Genomic DNA, 19,221 nt, shown 5'->3' with positions numbered 1-19,221 from the left:
GGCTATTGCATTTTAAGTTTCATTCATGGCTTGTAATACATCTACGACTGTTTACGCCTCATTTCAAACAGACATTCCTGACTCTTATGTTCTGTTCTAGTTTGGCTTCAGCAGTTATCATATTAAAACTGCATCAGGTGTTTATAAATCCTTCAACCATATACAGACGGAATGAAAGAATACTTTTTGATAGAGTACTGATGAAAACATCAGCTCATCTCTGACCCTAATGAACCAGGGTGAATGGTTGGAGTCTTGAAGGCGTAGATCCAGTCTGCAGGATGCGCTCTCTCTGCCTCTCACGATGAATCTTTTCAAACAAAGCAGAATGGGGCTCTTGTTTACCTCCTACTTGCTCCGCATACTTTGGATGACAGAGACACAAGGCACAGGCAAGCAATGCAAATACTTTACCTCTTTTGTTGCAACACAGCACAATTTCAGTCTTCCCCCGACAACTACATAACTAAAGCTGCAACTTGCACACACAGTAGGCACTGTAGATACATACACACAACATTTACAAGATAATTTAAAATTGAATTTATTTGAACAAAATTTAGAGTCTAAAGCATACTAATACAATTAGTTGTTTGCTGTAAAACTATTTACAAAAAGTATGTTCAGGTTTTATTTTCGGTCATCTGTCGACGGGGGATTAGAGGGACATGACGGTCAATTAAATGTGTTGCATAATGTATACTGAACTAGGAGTTTGTGTGCAACATCAGTGAAGATAACATTCAGGGCTAAACATCTCCTCTTCATACATTGTGTGAAGTTGTGGTTCCCCAACTCAGGAATAAACAAAGCAACAAAATGCGTGACCCCTAACTGCGGAAGTCATCGACCATCTAATTCCCCCATGTTTTGCATATAATAATCTTTGGAATGGGTAGTAGGTTTAACAGCTTCACTGGGTCACACTTCTTGGGTGTTTCCTTCCAGATATCCTACGCCTTCTTCATCTTGCCAGTGTGAGCGCTGCCGTTCTCGTGGCGAGCTGAGCCGTTGGTGGCGCTGTTGTTGTTCTCGAGGTGTTTGTCGTTGGTGTAGACCGCTGTGCCGTTCTGACATGACTTCACATCCTGTTTAGGCAGGCGCTTACCCTTCACGTAAGCCTGGAACCAGAAGTTGGAGAAGAGGAAGAAGAAGAACGTTCCGTAGATCCAGATGAGGGTGAGGATCGTAGGGAACTGGTAGTTGCAGCTGTCCATGAAGTAGTACTGGGTGGCGTGAAGGGAAATCAGGACAAACTGGGTCTGGTGGGAAGAAATTAAAAGTCAGCCAATGCATACTATAAATACATGTAGATGATTTTGTCTTACTGCTTTTATAGCAGAACCATTAACATCTGCATTCACAAAACCCTCTGGCAAGAGGCGTTTAAATCACACAGCAAGGCTGTGAAAAAAACTGCAATCAAGCTACAACATGTGAGTTTATCTTGAAAGGAGAAATATGTAAGATATCTACTGAATGAAATCAGAAAACGACCTTACTGTATCATCAGGCATTAAGGAAACAAAGTGCGGGCTTCTCTGACAACAGTGCAGCAGCCTGTATGTCCTCCTAAGTTTGAAGGTCTGTATTTGTTTTGACCAGAGAAGGTTTTAAGCAACCCCCCACAGCAAAGCAACCTCGTTCATATATAACTAATTGTACCTGACCTAAAAAGCCTCAGCATGTTTCTAATAAGCTCCAGGACCAGAAACGTGGTAAAACTAGGATAAATATTGGAGATGCTTCCTTTTTTCGAGAAATGGAGAGAGGTTAGAATGCAACAAAGTAGAGCTGGCTAACCTCTTACACATCTAGGGAGGAGGAGGGGGGGCGGGTGGGACAGCTCTTTCCAATGTTATGAATTTAAACCGTACGCATTTTAAACGCTTTGTCAGAGTAACATATCGATCCTTAAAAAAAAAAACATTTAAGTAGCAAAATAAAGAAAACAATAACACATGGAGTGTCTACGAACCAGCTGAATGGCAGTCATGTATTTCTTCCACCACAAAAACTTCTGGAAGCGTGGTCCAGCAGCAGAAAGGCCGTAGTAGAAATACATGATGATGTGGACGGTTGAGTTCACCATGGCGTGGAAAGATCCCATTCCACCTGAGGAAATCATCAATAATATTAGGCAGAGTCAGATCAATGTGTCAAGGACCTTAAAGAAACATGTAGATTATGAAGGCTATAGGTTTTACCAAGAGAAAGTATTTTGATTATTTTCTCATGACTACACTGAATTAAGTGTTACACAAGTTCAGAGTGTGTGAATTATCATTATTCTATTTCATTGCAGCATAAAATGATATTCAAACCTTTTTTTAAATTAATATAGATGCATTACGTTGCTCAATAAAGACAGGTAGACAACACTTACACTCCCTACCTGGAACTGTTCCGAAATGTATCATGTTCTTCTCTTTGTGAAGTCATGACTGAAGGCATGATGTTTACTCACCAGGAGCGAGGCAAATTCCCCACCACCAGGTCCAGGGCATGAATGAGTGGTGGAAGATGTGCAGGAACGTGATCTGGCCGTGCTTTTTCCTCAGCACAAAGAAGACCTGAGAGTACAAGGATATTGAACACTTAGAGCACAGTCAATGACCAACATTTAACACAAATCCTGTAAAAATATACTCCACTTACCGTGTCCATGAGCTCAATAATCTTGGAGAACCAGAAGAGCCAGGCTACTCGGACCATCTGGTCAGGAGAATTAAAAAGAGACTTGAGTTAAAAGGAGAAGTGAAGTTTCCAACAAAAGCACAGCAATCATTTCATGGTAATCAGGAAAATGTGTGCGACATGCTGACTTACTCGTAGTGCTTCAGGACCGTCAGACGTATCAACTGGGTCACATCGCCAGGTATACGTTGTGGCCCATCCAGACATCAAAAACTAAACGACAAAATGTTGTCTATTCACTTCTGGACGTCACATTGTATTCACGTAAGTCACATCATAAGTAACAGCAGAACAAGTTGTCCTCCCATTATAAATGTCACTAAAACTGCACAAATTAAGCTATGCCTGTTGTTAAAGGCAGGGTTGGTAATTTTCTCCAGATACACTTTTTAAGATTTTGGTTAAAATAGTCTTTAGGTTCTGACAGACATTAATAACTCACGTTCTCTGGAAAAGGAACAAAGAAAATCTGTCATCTGTAGCAGTTGTAAGCCTGTAAAAGCTTTGACCAATGTCTGCCACGAGGTCCCGATCTGATGAACCAATCACGCCTCCCTGCCTCCCTGTCTCCCTGCTCGTTCTCTACCTCTTGCATGCACGAGCCCACACTCAAAGCATGAGCTGAGGTCCGTTTCTGGACTAATGGCGCTTGTGCATGCAAGTGAGGAGCGTGGCTTTTGAAAGAGCACAGAGGGGAGGGGGTGGGTGCAGACGTAGCACTGAGGGAATGTTACTTTCTAAATCATGCTAGTTTTCCAAAATTACCAACCCTGCCTTCAAGATGCACTGTATGAAAAGTACATTACAAATGTAACTTGATATGACGGGGTCTTACTTCGTAGACGATGAACACTGACAATGCCACTAGCATTAAGTTGTAGACTATCATGGCTTCCTTAAGCTGAAAGGCCTTGCGTTTGGCCATTATGGAAGGTCCGAGGTACAGTACAAAGAAAAGGTAGCCTATTAATATTGCAGACATTGGAAAAGGATTGTGCATCAGTGGATACTGCGTCACCCGTTTATCTACAGAACCAGAAGGAGAGAAGAAATTAAAACAATGACCAAAAATATGGAGTGATCTCTTTACATTAAGTCAGGAGTGTCACTTACCCATCCCTGCCAAGAGGAAGTCATAGATATCCACGGCATGGGAGCCAATCTCTTTGATCTCCCGGACTATGTTTGCCATCTTGGATTGTTAACCAAGTATCTGAAAAAAAAAGAAAAAAACAACAACAAGCAAGTTAGTGTGGCTTCATCACACAGCAGCAAACCTTCCATCAATCCAATGACAGTAATTCAAAAAGTCTAATAACTCTCAATTCAAGAAAACAAGAATTTGAGCGGTTCATATTTTGCTAAAAATAGATTTCTTATTCAGACTTTGTCTTCTCAGATGTGTGAAAAGATCTGTTCTCCTCCCACATCCGTGTGTATGCATATTCATTTTGTAACACCCTATGTTTGATCAAAGTGGATGGCTTTTCCAAGAGGTTGATGTTTCCAAAAAGTGACATAAAATAAAGAGTTTTCAGCTACAAGACTGGATTACATGACAACATTCAGTAAAGAAAAATAGAAAAACAAATGTTGCATTCATCACTTGGGACTATCTGGTCATCTGGTCAACCAGGGAGGAGAAATTGAGACATTTCCCTATTCAGCAGGATGGAATTACCGTGAGAGAGCGGCTCATCCCTTACCAAACAAACACTCCCAACAAAAATCCCAAGATGCTTTGCCTCAGCTCCAACCACTCATCAGGCATGGCCTGATATCAGAGAGGAGGTGCTAAAGCAAACTGGGAGGGCATCCCTTATCCCACAGTGAGACACCACACTACTTTGAAGACATAACACCAAAAGTGTGCTTGTTACACCCCCCAGCCTTCAAAAAAGTCATGGTGGAGAAACAACAAAGAAATGTATTCCTTCATGTTGTGTGGCAACCACATTTTTTATTTCCAGTGTCACTACAATACTGTACAAACTAGTTTTTGTACTAATTGGTCGAGGTGAGAAGTGTTTATCAGTGGGAGGTGCCACGACTTGTAGCATGCACACTGGAATGTTGCCATGGTTTTCAGATCTGCATTTTTGTGTCTACAAAGGTCTTTCATATCAACTGTTAACTGTAAAGTGTATTGACAAAGTAGAGGACATGCAGGGTGCGGTCTCTAATACAACACTAGTCCCAGAGGCAGCTATTGTTTGCGGTATGATCTGCAACGTTGTGAGTTTTCACCGCCTGAGGGCTAAAGAACAGCCCTCCTTAAGCCAATATAATTTAAAGCATTTCTTGCTGAGGAATGAAGGGCAGGGAGGAGTGGAGTTCGCCAAGGTGCTACGCAGAATATCTATATCATAAAGGAAGATATGCGTTTTACTTAATGAGTTGAATTTCAGTTCAAAGTTGTCAACATCACATTGTATGCCTCTTATCACAGGATGTCACACAGGATATAATACTTCAGTACATAAGGTATGGATCCCATGTTTCGAAGGTATTTTCTGTCTGCAATGGCATCACTGAATACTTGCCTAGCCAATGCATAAACAACCCTTTATCTTACATCATTGTAAAACTTTAACAAAAGCAAAACAAAATTCCACAACCAAACAAGTAAACCCCTGATCTGCTTGTTTTAAACTCTTTAAAATTAAAGAAAAGAAGGACAAACAAATTGACCCATATTAACCTTTACTTTTATGGAAAATTGTTTTTATTATTTTGTGTATGCATTATCTCCAAGTTCAAATGAACTCAGAGACACAGGTCTACAATGAGAACTGATTTTATCTCAAAGTGGTTATTCTTCTACCCTTTGTAGATAGATATCTCCTACAGCTTGCTCAGCTTTGAGTTGCCCCCATTGTTAACCACAAGGCCATGTCAATACCACTGTATCTCTTCTGGTCGATCTTTTTAAACTTCCAGGCGATCAAGTTCAGCATTCCACACCAATTTGTGACAGCTGCTCTTGGCAGTACTAACTTCCTTCCTTCCGCAGACATGGTGAAATACAAACAAACTTAAAACTGAAGGTTAGTCTTCTTGCAGGCCGCAGTGTTATCACCCAGAGTGCAAATGGTGCTGTATAACAGATCAGATACATTTCAATGAAGTCTTACGAAAAAAGCCAAGGTTGTTTTTGAACCGCCGATGAGGCATTTGGGCAGGCGCCTCACAATTCAAGAGTATCATCATCATGTCTTTGGTGAAGAGTCTTGTTCTGAGGACAAATGCTGAACAGTTATATGGATCAGAGGATTACCTGATCATGTTAGTAGTAATATCCCAGGTGTTATAACACAGTGGCCTTGCATTGTGTGGTGGCAGTTTGACCACATCACATGACTTGACTTTAGTTGGTAATAGAAATTTAAAAGGTGTTTATCCAAGTCCAATTCTCAATCATACAACAACTTCCAATAGTTACGAGAAGTTTGTAACATCATTTGGAATATTCAATTTGTTGGCAATACTTTACTGAGTCCTACATATAATATGTTGAATACACAGTAACATTGCAAATGTGATTATTCATGAATACAATATTTCTTTTTTAAACAAAGGCCCTTTATATCTCCTAGTTTTGTGTTCAGACTTCTGTATGAAACATACAACATGTGACTCACTTTTTTGGGAATATAGAGCAATAATAAAATTGATTGTGCAAGTCAGGGGATAGTCTTATGATCACAACATTACTATGGAGAAAAAATAAACAATATATCTGTTAATCCTCAGTCCCAGATGACTGTAGAAGTCCACAGAGAAATTAAAATTAATCCACCTCCAGTCCAGTTGAGTCGACCACAAACCCCGCTTTAAACTTGGAGAAAACCCCTTTACACAAAACCTCACTGCTCTGACACTTCTGTACCGTTTTTTCCATTTGGTTATCAGTCCTCAGACACTGTGGGGATGCCTATCTGCTTCTAATCTTAACCAAATGAAAGGCTTATGTATTATCACACATTTATGACCCTTGTATAAATGTATCTCTTTGTTGCGCTATATCAGCTTCAGTAAAACTCAAAGCAATTTCACAAGAGAACATCAAGTTTCTCATGATTGTGTGAGGGGTCCAAATGTATCTGCTGCCACATTATTCCCATGAAAGAACGAAGCAATTAAGCTGTACACATATGACCGCTGAGAACGCCAGTCTAACCATACTCAACCAGAGTTACAGACGTTACCTACATCAGTCCATTCTTGTGACTTTACTAACATTTCTACTGAAACACTTTCCCACCATGAACACCCATTCAATTTGAGGAAATACTGAAAGAGAGGCTGGTAAACATCAACCAAAAAGATTTTTAAAAAGGGAAGGGGAACATTTCCTATGAGCGCAGTGTCAATGAATCACAGGGATTGAAGAAAAAAGGGAACTCACACTCACGAGGCCAAAGTTAATGATGAACAAACTAGAGCAAAGGGAAAAATAATTAAGAGAAGCCAGGGACCCGTTAGTCAAACACTCTGTATGAAGAGTCCTTTCTACGGAGGACACTTCTTACAGAGTAGCATGAGTTTCTCAAAGAGCATAAGAACAGAAACATTCTGTTCATAACTAATCATAAAAGGAAATACAACAAAAAAAACTAACTAACTAACTGACTCCACAAAAGTTAGTTCACCTTCTACTTAAGATCGAGCAACTTACCTTCTCCAGACTAAAATTTCCCCCTTAAATCATCAAATGCCAATGTGGATTCCTCTTCCACAACTTGGCAAAGCCTCTGTATATTATATGGGAAGGCGGGCAGGCAGGGCTTGGGGCAGCAGCAAAAGGAAAAAGCAGCAGAGCAGAAAGGGAGACAGAGGGAGAGAGAGAGATGGGGAATGAGAAAGTAAACTGACAAAGTGTGACTGGTACTGAAGTGTTCCAAATCCCCGCCCTCCCTGACTCACACAGTGGATGAATAATCAGCTCACAGAAGGAGAGGGAGGGAGAGAGAGAGCGAGCAAGGAAGCAAGCGAGCAGTGTGTGTGAGCGAGCGAGTGCGAGAGTCAGAGTACAACTGAGGTGACAGAGACATGGCCCCAATTTCAACCCACACAAAAAAATATCCTGAAAGTCTAAATGAGCCTAGCTCCCTTTCGACCGCCGCCCTCACTTTAAACAAGCTGCAGTTCCCCCCCTTTTTACTCTCCTGGCCACACCCACAATCCACTGAAACACACACACATGCACATAACTGTGGAGTCCCTCTCTATGTTTTCTCGAAGGGGTGGGCTGATAATATTATTCACTAGGAGCGGGCGAGAAATCAGTGGACACTCTGTTGTCATGAAGAGGCCATTGTTATACATTTATTGGCTCTCTACCCGGCCGACACCCATTAAGAAAAATGTCTTTCCTTTTGCTGAGAGACGAACACTATTCCAGCTGAAACGCCTGAAAACAAGTCAGGAGCAGTTAAAGGGGCTATGTGTAACTTTTTACATGTATAAATTGTTTTTTATCGCCCATTAATAAGCAAACGGTTAACTGATGTGAAAAAGTAGATGTTCACTGTCTATCTGTGTTGCCTGTATAAAAAGTTTCCCCGCGTCGTATTTTCTGCGAAAGCTCCAGAAAGTGACATTTCATGCACGTTCTCAACGTCCTCCTCACTCCGCTCCGCTTACAGAGATCAACAGTACAAACTCATCACACACTCCCGGTCTTCACCTCCACAGCCAGAGGCCGTCTTCCACACACTTCTATCCGCCCTAGGAGCTCTCAAAGGCGGACAAACTCATCACTCACTTTATAGCCTTCAAGAGAGAAATGGGATACCTGTAAGCTGGGAAGCATTAAAAGCAGCCATAAATGCTGATGTTTACTCAAGAGATGGAGAGTAAATTTAACGGCAGAAACGATGATTGCTGCAACAGGAAGACATGACTCATGTGATAATGCTCAAAATTCTTCTAAATGTATTTTAAGGAGGGCTCACTCGACTTGGAAATCACTTACTCGCTGACACGTGCAGGGTTCTATCAAAACAATCTAGTTACATTTATAGTGGGCGTTGCATTTTGAGGCTACAGATTATTTCCGTCCTAAGCAGCACATGGCCACTACAGAAAGGAATGCATGGGGAAACCCTGTAGGAACTTATCCAAATTATTCTTTATTTCTTTAGATTTATGAACAGGACTAGCTTCTTATTTCTTTTAGGTCAAGGCACAAATTTGTAAATCAATCTACAAGGCTGTCATTACTCTTGAGTAATACAGACATCAAATAGACTTCCATGTCCAGATCATGCTCAAATCCTATTAAGTAAAATGCAAACAGGAATAACTAGCAGACTGTGATTGCTTTCAAAAGTTAAATAAATAATAGTTCAAATTCAAATTTGAAATTACAAACATCAGGCAGCCTTTGACAGGTGACGTCACTCTCAAAACCATCTTCTGTCGCTCTGCGTCTTCTTGACCAGGCTGGTTTTACCCGTCACTGTCCCTGGGCTCAGCCCCTCCTCCAAATATCAAAACTCAACAGTCAAACACTGGATCACCGCACTCTACAAACGGTATACAGCAGCTGACATAGCCATCTAAAATATGGAAGTCATCTCGTCGGGTTTAACATCTCTTTGAGCTGTGCAGCAAAAGCAACAACAGACTTGGAAAGGAAATGTCATCATGGTGGTTTACAAAACAACTGCTGATATCGTTAACTCCTCAAAGTGATTATTATTGCGACTGTCATTAAAAAAAAAAACTACAAGCGTGGCTGTAAATGTGAAGTATTTGACATTATAAAATTAGAGTACTAGAGAAAAAGGGAGCAAAAGTCAATGTTTCCGTCTCTTTAAAGCTTTATATGTGTTTTTTTGATCCAGCAGATGTCGCCCTTGAGCACCAGCATGAAACCAAAACAACTCGCGGTGCATTGTGGGTTAGCATGCTAATGCTAGTGATCTTTATTATGCTCGTATCTTCACACTGCATGTAAATTTACCCGAAACGGCCGTGATCTAGAAACACAGTTAAGCAGTGAGTACAGTATGTTATTCTTCTTTTCTCTTGTCCCTCAATTAAACAACTTTTATTCTCCAGCCATCCCGGCGATGTAAACAAACTGAAGATATGACTCGGAAAACTCGGAAAGCATCACAGACAGTGGGACTCGGGTGTTACACCCATTGTAGACAGTCATTACTCACAGAGTTATTTTCAGAGGATATACTTGATTTCTATTATATTTAAGTGTGAAAAACATATAAAGCCTTTAAGGACCTCGAATAACAAAGTGAAAGAAAACAGAATTCATTAATGTAAGTGGAGGATCAATGAGACAGCATTGCACTATACTTATGTCACAAATGATGATTTGCATGTTATTAACTTGTTTTGAAAACAGCTTTAAAGGCGTACAAAGGTGAGGTAAAAATCTAGAAGTCCAGACACATTATAGTTGATACACCTATTTTTCGAGGAACAGTGCCAAACGAAATGGATCTGCCCTTTGTAGCCTATAAATCAATTAATTACACTCCACCTTGAAATTAAATGCATAACAGCTACAGACAGTACATCTTATCTCTCTGACTTTGCTCAAAGTTGAAAGCAGGCGTGCTTTACAAAAACCTAACTATACTCAGTTCATCTAAACCCTTAATTACCTTTGAAGATCAGACAGTTTGATTCAAACAGATGTGGCTTCTTTGAGCTTGAAGGTGTAGATGCATAAGCATGTGTGGGCAGTGAGCACAAGTCTCACAGTATTTCAACCTTTATATCACACACCAGTGTGAGGAGTCCGACTTTGCACCTTGGCCTCATCACGGCACAAATCTCAGGACTGGCTGTTGCATGTAAAAACATTAGACTTTTCTTTTTAAAGGACGAGCAAGAAAATATTATATTATATTAAATGCTCTTGTATTGTAGATTTTATTGTCAGGGCATTACCTTCAACAGTAAATAATTAGCGCTCCATGTACAGATGCTGATGTACTCAAAGCGTGAGGCCCGGGTTCAAATCAGCCTCTGGCTCCTTTCCCGCATGTCATTCCACATTCTTTCTCTCCCTGATTTCAGACTCTATCCACTATCCAGTCTCTCTAATAAAAAGATTTATTCATTCATTCATTTATTGATAGCTCTTTCTGCGTTCTCAACTTTTAAGAACAAGTTTGTGAGATTCGTGAACAGCAGCACCATGAACCTGAAAACAGAGTGGATGGCAAGCGGAATGAGATAATATCAGCTAAATGCATACGAATCTCAAGTCCAAAAAAGTAGCACACATTCCAATCAAGCCAGCAGCATGACAAACTCAAGTCAAGACAAAACAAAGGCATGCGTCAGCATGCTCTACCTGTGCCCTGAGGTCAGCAGTCACCTAAAGCCTCAGGACATTTCTGTCAAGATATACTATCTGACATAACTGTGATGATAGAAAAGGAGCTTAAATGAGATTCAAACACAAGGACAACTTGATTTAATCTGAACTGTTCTGCAGCTCTTCACTTTAAAGCACTTTGAATATAGGAGGAAAAACACTGGATCAGTGAAACATGCTCTAATGTGTAGGTATGCTCTGTGACATACAACATGTACTGAACTGTGTAGGGTCTGTGCACATGAACATTAAGACACAGTCATGGCTAAAACAGCAGGATAGATATATGTGGTGCAATATCAAAGTTTTATATATTTGGTAAAAGACAATTTCCTATAAAAGCAAACAAGACTATCAGCAACAGTTTGATTATTTCCATATAGTATCTTTCATGTCTGTAAATGCTGTCAAGGGCTAGGTGTCAGACGAGACTATTCACAGCATGCTGAAGAAAAAGCCTTCATTTATTTTTTTTTACATTTTTCATGGCAGATATTCTCTATGAGTGATACACCTAACTGTTAATCAGCAGGGATATATATTTGGGCAGAAACAACACTAGATACACACGTACAGGAAAGAGATAACCACAGGGCAGCAAAGACCGACACAGACCCAAAGTTCCTCACCGCAGGAGCTTTAGGCCATTAGTGTCCTCATTGCCTTGGTTATTTTACAGCTTTAAATGGAGTTGTTTTATAATTGTTACAACATGTGAATCAGATCTGTCATAGTTCTCAGAAACCTTAATGGACGTTTTGTGAAAATCAGATTTTTTGAATAAAATGGCAAACACTTTATAGTACTGCTTTTTTACCAATAATAATATATTAATCATTTCATAATCCAGCTTTAAAAATGAAGAATTATTCATTCTTAACTGTGTTGATACCTTGTCAGAGTCAATTATACACTTTTTAATATAAACAACAAATCTATGAACACATGATTAGTGATATGATAAGAAAATGAAAACAGTTGACTAAATGAAACGCAAACTGAGCAAGATAAATTCATTTGCATGCCCACTGAAGAAAATAAACATGACAACAAATTCCTTAGGTGGCAAAAACTTTTACTACCCTTCGCCACCACAGGAATGTAGCAGAACTAGCCTCTGGATTGACATGCTTCCACCATGTTCCCTGCCTTGTGTTTTGGTGAGGGTGGGTGTGAGTGAGTGAGTGTGAAGATGGTGGTGGGGGAGCGTTATTACCCCTACTTGCACCTTAACACTGGTCCTATTCTCTTTAAGCCCCTCCCTCTCTCTCGTCACCTTTGAAGGCCTCAGCCACCTACGGCTCAGATTTCTGGAACTTTCCACACACAACAATGGAGGTTTGCATCCTTATAAATGAGCTCAACCTGGGGCAAAACGACTAAAAATGACTGCAGCTCAACAGGTGCAGGGAGCATGAGAGACTATAAAGGTGACAGGTTTCCCACCTAAAAAGAAAAAAATGATCACGTATTCGTATTCTTGATTCAGTGTCGCGATTTGTTTTCCTTTGATGATACGTTTGGTTTGAGTTTTGTACTTTGGTTGAGCCATCATCTCTCCATCAGGGAACCATGAAGCATTTAGGTCATAGAGGGTAGAAGATTGACTGTTCAGACAACATCCAGGGACAAGTTTATCAAGAAAATTGAATATCTATTTCTTGCCAAGGACAATGCAACACATCTATGATCAGTAATGTAGGTCAAAGTGGAAGCTGCAAGCTGTTCTGTAAACGGCAAGAGATATTTAAAATCAAACTCAGGATAGCAAGATCAACCGGATTAACTTGAAAAAAATAAAAATACTTTTTAGTCATATCATTGTTTGTATTTATTAATTTTTTTAAAGATATATGTGTTTTGAGTTCATAGAAATAAATAGGGTTTAACCATGTGTCAAACCTACAACCCTTAACTGTAAGCCATGCCTAACGGTGCCATGAAAAAGTACAAGTTCTGACTTGATCTGACAAGTTCCATTTGGAAAGGAATTTCCACAAAGACACAAAGTACAGAGGGAAAAAATAATTGATATGTAGGAGGATCCTGATAAAACACAAGCCTTTACAAGACAATCCTAAAACAACCGAAATGTATCAGATTAAGTTTGGCTATTTGTTTTCTACCTGTGCTCAGTTCCTTGTTCAATTGTAACTTTTTTCACTTCATCATTTGCTCGGCAGAAGCCAAGATCAATTCCACTCATTGATATTTTTTTCTTGCACTCCATGGTGTGCCTCGTGTGTGTGCTTTATGGGAGAGCATACTACAACTACACATCAAAAGGTCACACTTGATAAATGGGGAAAGCGGAAAACAGAGCTGACAGACAGGATGGGGTTACGTAAGAGGAAGATTTTACTATGACTGAAATTACACACCCAATGTCTGTCAAGAATACAAAAGATGCTAATAATATTACATTAACATCCACTTCTTAGACTCAAGCAAATGTTTCATGTGAGCAAATCTGTACTTAATAATGTACTCCAGGTCATTAAATATAACATTAAGCAGTTCCAAAAAAAAAGACAATTACATCCAAGTCTTCTATACTTAAATGTTAATCAAATGTGTGCTTTCTTTGCTATATGACCTTTGTTCTAAATGTCCAACAACTGATGCAGCACCCCTTCAGAAGAACAAATAGTCAGATACTTAACCTCCCTGTCCTTCTCTTCGTGGCTATGCAGACAAGCAAGCAGAAATTACAAATCTAAACATCATCCACAGGAAAAGTAATTCAACCCTGCAAGGGTACTTTCAAGGCATGCTGGTTACTATAAACAACCACTCATCCGCGGCTAATATAAAGTAACAACAATGCAATGCTAACACTGGCTCCATAAACTGACTTTACTTTGTCTTCTTGCCAGACAAGAGCAAGTTAAACAATGTTATTCCAATCGAATGTGTTATTCTTTATAACAATGAAGTAAACCTGTTCAAATTAAACAACCAGTGACAACTAAATCTTTTTATAAAGGCACATCCAAAAAGGTAGAAATGACACTAAATCCCATTCTGTAGTGCAACAAAAGACTACTACTGCATTGGTTCACGTGGGTTCAAGCGTGTTTAGCGTAATGTGTAAATTCTGGCAAGGCCCCAATCAATGTCGTCACAACTTCTGCTTTTGATCAGGTTAAGCTTGGGCCAGTTAATGGACAACTTCTCATGTCTTCCTATAGACTAACCTGTTCTGTAAACCACGAGGCTTTGACCTAGGGGGGTTGTGTTCAAAGTTGCAAAGTACATGTACACAGATGAAAGAGCTGTAATTAAAAACACAAGAGTAGCAGTAATGGTTAACAGTGACCTCTTAAAATGTAACTTACAATGTTTACCTTTAAAATGCAGGTATGTCAGGTATGGTAGCATCTCCACCCATAGTGACAAAAAAAGACTGTCAAAACTGTCTCCTTAAAGATCAGCAGGTCAAATAGAGTAGGAAAAGTCTGAACTGTGTGCTCCTAATGGTGTTTAAACAGTAACCTCTCATAGCATATGAAACGTATAGGCTGTATGCATGTAGATGTCACTTAAAGCAACTTCGATCCTTGTGGGAAATTTTAATGCATTAACCAACAAAAATTCAAATTAGATCGGAGTTGTCATAGTTATGTAAATACACTTGAACATTATTGGCGATAGAGGCTGACTTGAAGGATTCAAATCATTGATTTACTGTAAAAAACCTAACATGGTGAAACTCAACCGACAACATTTAGATCCAAAGTTAATTGTGACACTTTTTACAGATCGCCAGATGTGCTGCTACAGCAAGCTCAAGTGTTTCAAACATTATTCAAACACCCTCGGGAACATTGATGAAAACCTGGGTAGTCAGGATCTCAAACTGTCCAAGAGTTTTCAAAGACAGGATTGCTCTTTGTGCTTCAGGGCACTGAGTCGCTGACATGTTACATGGTGTGTGTGTGTTTTTCTTTTTAATGTTTCTTTTCTTTCCTCTGTCATGATGCTTTTGACGTCTTGTGTGAAGCACTTTGAATTGCCTTGTTGTTGAAATGTGCTATATAAATAAACTTGCCTTGCCTTGCACATATTCCTTAAACTAGCAAATAACTTCTCTGTAACTGCTCAGTGACTAACAGGAGAGGACTGTGGTCATCTGTTTGTAGAAGTGTTGCATAGACACCCAAACCTCAGTGTGAAACAGTTTCCCTGAGAAAAACATGAAGCCATGTTTTATCCATTGTCTGTACCCTATACTTTCATAGTCTTTGTTATTGCCTTAGTTTGTTTTACATGGGGGAGCATTACTACTAACAATGGCCCTTCAGTGTTTACATTACTATCAGAGACACACCTGGGCCGTTAGCCTTGAGGCTCCTTGTCTCAATCCTGCAGTTGTTAGTAACAGCAAATGTTTACATGTCCACACAAAGTCAATGGACCTTAATGCACCATAGAGGACCCTCACCTGACGGGGGGAGTATAAACTAGTGTCAGCTGGAAATATAAGGGTGCCGCAAGCATTTTCAGCATTATCACTTTTTCCATAAAAACATCAAAAAGCACCACGTGCTTAAAGTAAAATGACAAGCACAAAATGCTTCAACCAAATGATCTCAATCGTGTTTAGTTGTCAAACAACACTTTCATATGGGGTAAAAACATACAGCCTTAGCATTAGGCTCCCACCATTGCTTAGTGCACGAATGAGGTGTAGTTGGAGTGCTTCTGCTTTCTACTACAGTGATTAAATTTTAAAAAAAACATAATGCCATTACATTCAGTGATGGTGGCACAATGGATACAATAATATAAGTAATGACTTGATTCGACATATAGTTTATAGCCTATACATCACAAAGTAAAAAAAGAAATAACTCCTCATCATTAAATTATGTGGCAGCATAAAACAATATAACAGAATCATCAATAAAGTATTGGTGAGCCATTGAGCCATTTATTACCTGTTATGGCACTATAACATCTGTGCCCTTCTTTCAGATAAAGTCCCAGAAACATTTTAATTAAATGCATTTGTTTTGCTAAACTTATTGGGAAGTAGTTTAATAGTACTGTATAGTTGCCCAATTCACAGCCTGCTGCTAAAACATAGACACAGGCTAACTAATACGTCTTCCTCATTACTTCCGTTGACCTGAAATGTATGACAGCTAGAATTAACAAAGAAAAGTTGTCATTATCATTTACCTTCAAATGTGCTGCGTACAGGCTACGATACCAAGTGTAAAGGAGGATGTCCGGCTGTCAATGAGCACTTTTGTCTGCAGCACAGGTGCAGCTTATGAGAAGCGGGTAAAGCATCAATAGCCCCGGTAGCTAAACTAGTCGGTATGAGAAGTGGATGACACATATTCAACATAACACCGGACACGAGGTCAATGGTGACTCCCGACTTAACAAAACGCCAAAATCATGTGTTTAAAGCCACGTCTTAGTTACTCAAGTTTGAAACACTAACAACTAATCAAGCCACCTGAAGTAAAACGTGACGCTGCGCGAATAAGACGTCGCGCGCGCCTCCATCAGTGTCCCCACCTGAAATTACCGAAAGTCTCACCCGGCTAAATGTCCTATGTTCAAACGCATGCAAACCGTGTCAGAAAGCAGTTATTAAGAGATAAATCCAACCTGTAGAGACGGTCCAAAGCAGGCTTATCAAGCTACTGAACTCTGATGAATGAAGTTCTCTGCTCAGCTTCCTCTTTCTTTCCGTTAAAATCTTTCTCGCCGTGACCCAGCCCTTCCTTTGGTTCAACTGGAAAAAAGGTGGAGTCATCTCTCTACAGTCTGTGCGCTCTACTCTGAAGTGACTTGGTCGCCTAATATGGACGTAATCATTCAAATATGCTTTGAATCAATGCCATCGACATTTAGAAAAAAAAAAATGCCATGGAAATTATCCCACAAAATCAGACAGCGCAGCTTCTTTCAGTTTTTAATTACCTGAAGCTCCCTCAGACTAATGTGATGTAGGATTTAGGCTACCTCTTCTTGGTTTGACTTTACTCTAGTTTCAACAGTATTTTGGAGTGTGAAGATAACCAATGCCCTGGTCTTTAGTGTGAAGAAAGCCAGTAGATGGGTTATATTATAGTGGAAAACATTAAAAATTGCATAAATCATAATTAATATTGGCCTAAAGATAATAGCAACATGATTCCACCATTAATTTCTTAATTTATTGCAAACATTGTATCCCTGTATTAATAATAATAAACATGCAGCCCAAAGCATTTAACAAGGAATCAAAGCTTTTGTCTTTCACCAGCCACACTGTTCTGGAGTCCTAAAAAAAAGTGACAACCCTTACACAGTGCAGATATCTTTCTGGTTTATTCATTCTGCAAATCATTAAATGAAAGAGTCTGGCCCCTAAGGATACAAAAAGAAAGAAGGTATTGAGCCTTCTGCAAAGTTAAAACACAATATGTGAGACATCTGCCCAGCTTGCGTGTTCATAAATCATACATATAAAGAAGTGAACTGTCCACATGCTGCTCTAAGTGCTCTTTCTTTTGTTAGCCTTTACTTGGGGCCTAATGGGGAACTTAAGAACCACAGAGGACACACCCATGCCATCAGCAATATGTGACTAGTTTCACTTCAGATTAAAGACACAGATATCAACTCAGAAATATTTAAAATTCTCTTAATGCTGACCCAAACAATGATTTTTTAATGCAATACATGGCACCCTACAATGTCCTTCTATGTTTAAATACAGTGTTGATATTGCAATAAAATACTGAACACTTTCTCCAGCCAACAGGTACAGGAGTTTGTTTGGATTCTGAGTAAGGAATCTGTCCTGCCAGTTTGAGGGCTCGAAGCAACGAGGTTAAGGTGAGTGAGTGATGACAGAGTACTACGCTGGGTGACAATTAAAAGTGACAAAAGGCCCAACTGGTTCCACTTCCTCTTGTGCTGCATTTACTGATGATGACTACTGCACCGAGAGCAAAACTAGAGCAGAAGGCGGAAACAGGTTTCATCTGTCACATTTCCTGTGCATGTCGACACTGAAAGGCTCGAGTGGAATGTAAAACAAAATGAACTGCCAACATTCTGTCATGTCGTCTCATAATTTAAATGATATAGGTTTATATCATGTCAATGACTTTTCCAGAAGAAAATCATCTAGTGGTCTGATAAAATAAATTGTCATGTTAATTCATAATATATCATAAAACATCTCTCATAATAACAGTCATAGTGACCCCAAGCTGACATGTTGGGTCACTGCAACTTATAGCAAAATGCCTTTTTATTTACATTTGTATTGTTATTATTGTTATTGTTATTATTATTTTTGTTATTGTTGTTTTTGTTGTTATTATCCATAAATACATGTATATAAACTTATATACTGCACATACTGAAGACACAAACATAAGCACAAACCTACCCAGTAAAGGAAAAACAATAATATTACTCACAAAAAATAATAACCAAAAAGGAACATCATATTAATATTATTACAAATATTTTACTATAATGCATTTTGGTCTTATTAGTCAGCCCATTTTTTTTATCATCTTCATTGATAAACCAATAATTTTCCAAAAAGAATTGTCTTATAATTATTATTATTATATAGGCTATTAGCTGTTACTCACTTGCAATACTTTTCTGAACCTATAATACACAAAACATGTTTGGTAAAAGTCGGTGTAGAAAATTTCAAAGCTGTGTGATCTTATTGCAAAAAGCAATTTTAAAATAAATAAATTTTAAATCCATTTGCGTTTACTTATTAAGTTACACATTATCTCATTCCATGTGCTACAGTTGCATCACTGTATCATGAGAATTATATAACAAAAAGTCTAGACAGCTTCTGCTTGGTGACATTAATGTGCATACAGTAGCAGCAACCAACATTCTCTTCATTCTTTGGTGTGACATTCATTCACCTTCCAGTCAAAGGGAACAGTCAAGACAGCTGTTGTAAAAAAAACACAATCCCCAAGGGAACCTGGAATTTGTTTGTTTTACTCGAGCATAACTTGTTTGATAATGATTTGAATAAAGGTATTTTATTTTGAACTTCTTTTTTGGATTGCAGCACTTTCTCTATTTAAGGGTAAGCTCTGAGTTCAACAGGCCAAGAATTTAAATGAAATGTTATTGAGACACATAAAAAAAGAGGGACATGGACTGCCAAACATCCA

The 19,221-nt window shown here is 39.1% G+C and overlaps 1 protein-coding gene across 2 annotated transcripts; it reads right to left on the bottom strand.

Annotated features, from left to right (window-relative positions):
- Positions 1-395: 395 nt before the first annotated feature.
- On the bottom strand, positions 396-16,837 carry elovl1b (ELOVL fatty acid elongase 1b). Of its 2 annotated transcripts, none has more exons than XM_061033249.1 (8): positions 16,679-16,837; positions 3,811-3,910; positions 3,533-3,723; positions 2,830-2,910; positions 2,659-2,715; positions 2,468-2,573; positions 1,979-2,115; positions 396-1,262 (listed from the first exon to the last, which is right to left on the bottom strand). In XM_061033249.1, the coding sequence occupies exons 2-8, from the start codon at positions 3,887-3,889 to the stop codon at positions 954-956; spliced, it is 960 nt and encodes a 319-aa protein (XP_060889232.1). In that variant the 5' UTR covers positions 3,890-3,910; positions 16,679-16,837; the 3' UTR covers positions 396-953. The 2 variants fall into 2 exon arrangements, with proteins under 2 accessions (XP_060889232.1, XP_060889233.1); XM_061033250.1 differs by lacking the exon at positions 16,679-16,837 and adding an exon at positions 7,376-7,571.
- Between the last annotated feature and the right edge of the window lie 2,384 nt (positions 16,838-19,221).

This window comes from Labrus mixtus, chromosome 3, assembly GCF_963584025.1.
Source record: "Labrus mixtus chromosome 3, fLabMix1.1, whole genome shotgun sequence".
In the NCBI taxonomy this organism is placed as follows: Eukaryota; Metazoa; Chordata; class Actinopteri; order Labriformes; family Labridae; genus Labrus; species Labrus mixtus.
This window is presented reverse-complemented; position numbering and strand designations above follow the sequence as displayed.